General features: G+C 38.6%; 1 protein-coding gene across 1 annotated transcript in view; it reads right to left on the reverse strand.

Annotated features, from left to right (window-relative positions):
• Nucleotides 1-7,117, reverse strand: part of GPC6 (glypican 6) — a 527,821-nt gene extending 520,704 nt beyond the window's left edge. Inside the window, exon 1 of the mRNA XM_017732639.1 lies at nucleotides 6,957-7,117. Coding sequence (XP_017588128.1) covers nucleotides 6,957-7,065 — 109 coding nt within the window. The 5' untranslated portion in view covers nucleotides 7,066-7,117. The remainder of the gene's footprint in view (nucleotides 1-6,956) is intronic.
• Nucleotides 7,118-7,440: the final 323 nt, after the last annotated feature.

A 7,440-nucleotide genomic window follows, 5' to 3' on the forward strand; every position in this document is an offset into this window, starting at 1 on the left:
TCTTCTGCAAAAGAGGCAAACAAAGCACAAAAGAGAGCCTCAAAAGTGTTTTAGATGTTTCACTCCTTTATTCTGTTCCATTTATCTGAAAAAATGTATAAGTAAGTCCAAAGTATAGGCATCTATATCACAACTAAATAACCTTTCTAATCCATATAGAGAAATAAGCACTCCAGGGAAAGATTTGTCCAGACCTATTTGAGGTGTAAACTTTACACTAACGTGACCTGCACCTCTCATTCCCTGTTGCCTACTGAGGGAACACACTATATCATGAACATGAACTTACAGGAACACTCCATATCATGGACATCTAATCATCAGCAAGGCAAAGTCTGCTTTCTGTTGCATGGGAAAAACACTGTATCCCTGCCCTCTCAAAGCCTGTTTGGTGGCCATACCTGGACAACATGCTTTCCAACGAGACATATTTGAGAGTGGGTGATGCCCACTCCAACTCAGGGTAGCACCTTGTCCTTTGCTTTGCAGTTTCATAAACTTGATGCAGCTGGTTAGAAAATGACTGTTCCTCTGATCAGCTGCACTTAGCAAATGAAACTGAGGAAGAGCAGAGCCCATCCAAATGCACAAAGAGCATTTCCAACTTCAGGGAGTGTGCGGAAGACACTGATTCTCCAGCCTTTCAGTACTGGACTTGGCCAGGTTACAGGAATTTGCATCCCTGACTGGAAACTGTTCTTATTACTAGGCCAACCATTCCTATCCAAGTTTTGTAGGCTTGCCACCTCTCCTCTTTTGGTTAATTAAACAAACAAAAAAAAATAGCTTTAATGTAGTTCACAAATTTTAACATTATATGTGAAATTGATAAATGGTAATCTCAAGTCAAATCCTACAGGATTAGAGCCTAAAATTGTTTGCAGGCAATAGAGATTTCTCCTAGGCTATTATCAGCTCTGATAGGATTTCAATTAGGTGTAGAATATTTTATTTACAAATTAGTGTTTCCTGTCAAATTTAAGGTATGGCATCTCTTACTAAAAATCTCTTTAATGCTTAGAAAGTTGTACCAGATGTCCAATGAAGACTTGCAAGCCTCTACATGCTACAAGTCAACAGATGCTGCATATTGTTAAGGCTTCTATTTGCTCTAAGGTCTGTATTTTGGCAAACACAGAACTTACATAGTGTGTTAAACCAGTAGATTAATTATATGTAAACTGTGGCCCTGCTAGCACTGTTACAGCAAAGCAGTTGTGGATTTTAAAAATCCACCTGTCCTGCAATGGATTTTGCATTTGATATGAAACGTTGCAAAGCAACACTGAAATCTTGTAAAGGAAACAAAGTAAAAAAAAAACCCAAACACAAACCAAACCATCACCATCTTGCCCAAAATACCGAAGCCCCAAATATCTGGTCACCCAGCTTTGGCATGGTGTAGCCTATGTGCTGCCTCAGACACGGCAGCACTAGAATAACGTATCTATTTGACTTTCCCACACTCCAGCAAAGCTCCCTGCCTCCCAAATAGGTCTGTGGAAAAGGCAGACCTCTATGACTTCCAGCTTCCAGAAATCAAACAACCAAGCCAAAAATCTTCATGTGGAAACCAAGCCCTTTCGCTTTGGATGTATGAAAAGCAAAGCATTAAAAAAAATATTCTGCTGGAAGTCCATCTGCTGACCACGACAGCACCAGTGTACAAGTGGCCTTCTGTGTTGCTGTATTCCCTGTCTTCTGCAGAAATCCACAGAGGTCAGGGAGCCTATAGGCATGAGCTAAAGCTCAAGGCAGGCGGGAAAGCTGGGCAGCAAGAATAGGAGGAAGAGGGAGCAGAGGGCAGGAGACTTACACTGGCCATGCAACTGAACTTCAGTGTATTCCAGCTTCAAGCATCTCCCTTAGTTCACTTTTCACTTTTTTTTTTTATGAGACAGTTTAATGAGACAGTTATACCTGGCTATAATAGTTCATCTCCTTGAAAAGTTCTTACTTTCTTGGAAACCAACTTCACAAAACATTTTTTTTTCAGCTCTAGCTCTAGCTGTAGCATCAAGAAAAGATTCAAACCTGCTATCTTTCTCCAAGTTCTTTCATAAAGTGTGCAAGAAAAGGGAATATAGGGTGTCTGGGATGTTAGCTATTCTTGCAGGTATTATTTTGGGAGATCATCTGTGAAACTTTCTTTTCTGCCCTGTAATTTACACCACTACTGCTGGTAATGACTGTAAGACATATAAGCAGGACTAATGGGTATGGATCACTGTTCTCCTAGACTGCAAAAAGAAGGAGCACGGGGAATGATGACACTGTATGATAAATCAATGTGCGGCTGCAGATTGGTCCGTAGGCTTTTTAGGTTATTTTCCTTAAGAGGCATCATGCCTCACACATTCTGCTGAAGGCTATCCATATCCATTCAAGTTCATGATAGCTATTCTTAGACATTCCTTCATTTTCAACACCACTGCTAAGACTGCTACTGTAATTTTTAATGAGAATGAGGAGATAGTGTGTCTTTTATCAGGTTCAGATCTATTTAGCTTTAATGAAAACTCTTTGTTATATTTTTTTCCTATTCTTATTCAAAGGATTAGTGAGAAAATGTCACTGAACAGCTCCTTGTCTCCTCATTAACATTCATGACAAAAGCTTCCGGGCAGGGGCTGGTTTCAGCTGCTGATGGAGCAATACTTAAAAGAAATTGGCTTGTGTGTGAAACAGCTGCTCAGCAATGTCACTATGCAAGGGAATTGGTGATAATAAGATGATACTATTACAGCTACACTGGGAGCGTAATATATTTTAAGCTGCTTTGAGGTATACAGTGGAGGTCCAAGAACCAGAGCATGATTACTTGTCTGTTGTTAGGAATAGCAAACAGCTGATCATTACGTGTCTGCTTTTATGGGTTAGTCTTACACAAAGCCTTGAGGTAAGAGAAAAATTTGTATCTGCTGGAATTATGCACTTCCTGTGTGTTTCCTATCTGCTGGAAAGGCTTTTTACTCCTTTTCCTAGTGTTTGGAAGGGTTTGTGTGTCCCATTGCTGAAATAGGTATTGCACTCTTTGCTAGGACAACTGAGCACTCGTTGTCTCATAGAAACTTTTCTCATTTCAAGGCTTTATTACTTGGTGAGATTCTTAGGAGAAGATTCTATGGATCCTCATGCACCTATAAGTGAAATTCCAAATACTGATTTTGCTTGAAATGACCATCCAGTATGTTAATGCAATGACAAATGTGCAAATGTACATATTACAGATGTAAATATCTGCACATAATGCTCAGCCAAGAAGCAACTGGCAGCTGGCATTATGTTGTGTAGTGACTTATGCTAATGCACACCACTGGTCTAGAACATGGAAACTGAATGAAAAATTACATTGTCAGATCTATGGTTCTGAGACATCGCTGAACCTCATATACTATGAGGAATAAATGAGTCTAGAAGAATGGAGCAGTCAAAAGTCCCAACACAGTGGCAGCCCTTTAGAAATGTGGAGTACAAATGAATAAGAACTAAAAGATTATAAAGGGCTTTAGGATGCAAGAACTGATTGTCAGTTAAAAGAAAGGTATAATTTTTTCTGATCATAGCTGGTTCCAAATCGCTTAGTAATTTCTAAAGTTCTCTGTTACAAATTTCATCTTCAGATTCTATTGCTTTTAGTTATTATAGAAATTTAGTTCTTGTAGAGATTTGGAAGTACTGCACTTCAGGTGAAATGAAATATAAAACTGACATAGAAATTATGTAGGAACATTGCCAACAGGCTGAGGGAAAGGAATCCTCAGCTCAGCATTGATAAGGCTACACATGGAGAGTTAGGTCCAGATCTGTACTCCCGAGTACAAGAGAGATATGGACACGCTGGTGCAATCCACGCAAGGGGCAGTAAGATGATGAGGGGATTGGACTATCTAGACTATCTACTCTAGAAGCAGAGGCAGAGAAAGCCCAGAGAAGAAAATGCTCAGGGCATCTCATCAATGTGCGTACATATCTAGTGGGGGGATGTATGGCCCAATGACAGGACAAGAAGCAATGGCTACAAACTAAGAAAAACAAAAGAAAACAAATCAGGGAATTCCATGTAAACACAAGGGAACACATTATTGTGAGGATGGTCAAACACTGGCGCAAGTTGCCCAAAGATGCTGTGCAGTCTCCCTCCTGGAGATATTAAAAATGCTGCTGCACATGATCCTGGGCATCCTGTTATCCCAGGATGCTGAACCTGCTTGGAGAAGGAGGTTTGACAAAGACACCTCCATTACATCTAAGCCATTCTCAGATTCTGTGATTCTGTGTAAGAATGTTTGTCTCACCAGAGGGTAAAGAGACAAAGTTCAAGTTACAGCAGATTGAGTTTCCTTTTAGATTAGATCACGAATAGGAATTTGGGAAAAAATCCTGAAAAGGAAAACAGATCTCAAATGGCCTCTCAAAATGGAAATCACAACACCATTCTATCTGTGCTTAAGTGTATGGTTGTGGGGCAGAAAACAATAAGAAAGACAAGGCTTATGAAGGTCAGATCAAAATTCAACAGAGTTCACATACCTCTAAAAAGTTTTATGTTGCAAAACTTAGCATTACCCTAAGTTGTCTAGTACAGCATAAAAAAAACCAACCCCCCGTAAAATCTACAAGATTTTGTACAAGATGTCCTTTCAAGAGTTTTCAAAATTATATGAATGTCTGAATGAAAAAGAGCTTGGCAGCAACTATAGTTTAAATTAACTCCTCAAGGGAGCAATGCTGATATCTACCTCAACATTACTTAGATATTCAACTATTCTTTTATTGCCTATATATGCTGCTCTTGATAAACACAGGTACTGTGCGAAACTTCCATAAAATCATCAAAATTGGCTGTATCTCTTTTGTTATTTGTGGTGTACTAGCATTAAATGGCATAATCATGTATCAGAATTCCTTTGTGCAATCACAGTACCAAATTAAAAAAACAACATCAAAGTGGATAATACTCGAACAGTTAAAACACGGACATTAGGTATCAATCTTTATATTGCATTATATTGAGAAGCATCACACTATTTTAAACTGCAAGAAATCTAGCTGATTTTACACTGATGGTCTATTAGGTGAATATATTTTTCCATTAATGTCTTTGCCCTTCTAGAAAGAAGCAGTTTTTCCATACAAATGAACAAATTTTGAATAGCTTTAGAATAGCACTGAAATCCTGAAAGCATACACAAAGTTCAAATGCTCTTTGATAAGATATCACATTGCAAATTCCCTTTAAAACATCAATAATAAGATAGAAGAAACTACTTAGTCTTTTATTCCAAGTTTCTGTGGAGCAGATCCCAGAGTGGAGTATTTACAACCAATCAGTAACTTCCAGCTATACCTTACCATCAGTATTAAGACACAGAATTTCAGATTACTGAAAAACCTATCATGTCCTTAAGTTCAGTGCAATACAGAAAAGCCTGAAGTTGCCAAAGAATTAGCAAAGTGCTGTCTGAGCTCTGTGGTCAATGAGCCCAGCGTTTTCAGAGTGCTGCATGGTCACTGAACACCAGCAACCACCCCAGCTTCCTTCTAGAAAAAAAACCCTGTACATGCCATAGATGGTTTGAAATGTCTGTTCTGCTTGCACACTCATCTTGTAATACCACACACAACTTCTGGATTTTTTTTTTAGATCCTTTGAAGACAAGTAAATTTTTTAAAATCCACTACACAAAGAATTCCAATTTCACATTAAAAAGGGAAGTCATCACATTTCAGAGGAGTGCAGTCATCCCCACCTTCCAAGGACACTCTCTAAATTACATTAGCATCTGATCTGCTGCTAGGGACTTTCCTCCAGCTCATCCTCATATTACACATTTTCCATTCCCTTTTTTTATAATTCATTTTTTCTTCTGTGTCATATTGAGTGAATCAATATTAGAAAAAAACCTCTTTAATTGGATAGTAATACAGAATTACCCATAGGAGTTAGAGCCATCTTCACTTCTTTCTAAATGCGACCTAAGAGTTTTGAAACAAGCTTCCAACTTCAGAGATGACATTTCCACCATTCTCCTAAATGTGTGCATGTGACCCATTACCTGGGGTTAGCCAGCTTTAGGCCACCTATTTGCAGGCTTTTTCACCTGCAGGCAGCTCTGGATTCCTCTCTGCAATGCTGATTTACACCTCTTAATGCCAGACCTTTTTTAACTTATACATACGCAGAAATGCTCAGGGTGACACTTTCAAACACAGATACAGATTTCATATTTAGATAAAACTATGACTTGAAAATACGGACACAACCACAAAAACAGCTTAATGTTCGTTATCAAAGACAAGCACTTAGCAAACTGTGACACCTCAACCTTGATCTTGCAAAGATCTTATAAAGGTTGATCACAAGGAAATAAAACCCCCAAACTGTTCTTGCTGGTCCCTTCTAGGTACAAAAGATGTGTTCAATACTGCTTAAGTGGTTTGTATGATAATCCCTCTCAAGCAGAACTTGAGGCCTTAGTGTTTGGAAGCCAGAAGCCCTCTTAGAGCCTCTGTATATCACAAGAAAATCATGCAGGAAAAAAACAACAGTCTTAAGGCTATAAAAAGGCAGACTACACAAATACTGCTCTGTAATAACAAAAATCATGGGAGATCCACAGTTCATCTTGCAACAGTGAACATAATTACAAACCTAAATTTTGCATTTGAAACTAGGAGACAAATATAAAGCTCTCTATGCATATCTCATCTCTTTTTTCAACATTAGCCAAGCCTGCAGGCACTTAACAGTGTGATTCTTGATGTCATTGTAATTAAAGGCAATGCTCACAAGGCTGATAAGCATACCAGCTGTATATTAACCCTTATCTTAGCCAAACTGACAACTGCAAATGTGATATCTAATTGTAAAGAAAAGAACATTGGAATTTATTATGGATAACTGGCTTTTAAATCCCATAACCTTGAAAATAAGTAATTTTTACCCAGCCTACCGTCAAACTTCTTGTGCCGGGATACGAAAGTCGTGCGTACAAAGTGACTTGTCTCCTCCACTAAGTTTTCAAACTCCAGTTTGCTCTGTTGGCTTAACTTGTCCTCCATTTCTGAGGTGCAGCATGTATATTCCTGAGGGCAGATTCTCAAATGTTCCCCTGGAATCACAAGAAAAGAAGGAATTAGAAATATTTCAATATGGATAGAAATGTGCAAGAACCAAATATACATGATGGCTCTTCAGTTTGGGTGGGCTACCCAGGGAGCTCTTTAAGGCTTAATTTAAAGAGCTTGACAGGGAACATCTTGAATTTGTATCAACTACTTTGCTATAGTTGGGCTCCTCGCAGGGGAGAGGACACACATTTTGGAGAGTTGTTTTGATACTTCAAGAAGTAAAACTGTCTCACACCGGAAGTGTTCTCCCATGATGAAGAAGCCTTCCACATTTACTAAAATACACTTAAAATTTGAAAAACAATT

This window comes from Corvus brachyrhynchos, unplaced genomic scaffold (genome assembly GCF_000691975.1).
Source record: "Corvus brachyrhynchos isolate BGI_N302 unplaced genomic scaffold, ASM69197v1 scaffold12, whole genome shotgun sequence".
NCBI classification, from domain to species: domain Eukaryota; kingdom Metazoa; phylum Chordata; class Aves; order Passeriformes; family Corvidae; genus Corvus; species Corvus brachyrhynchos.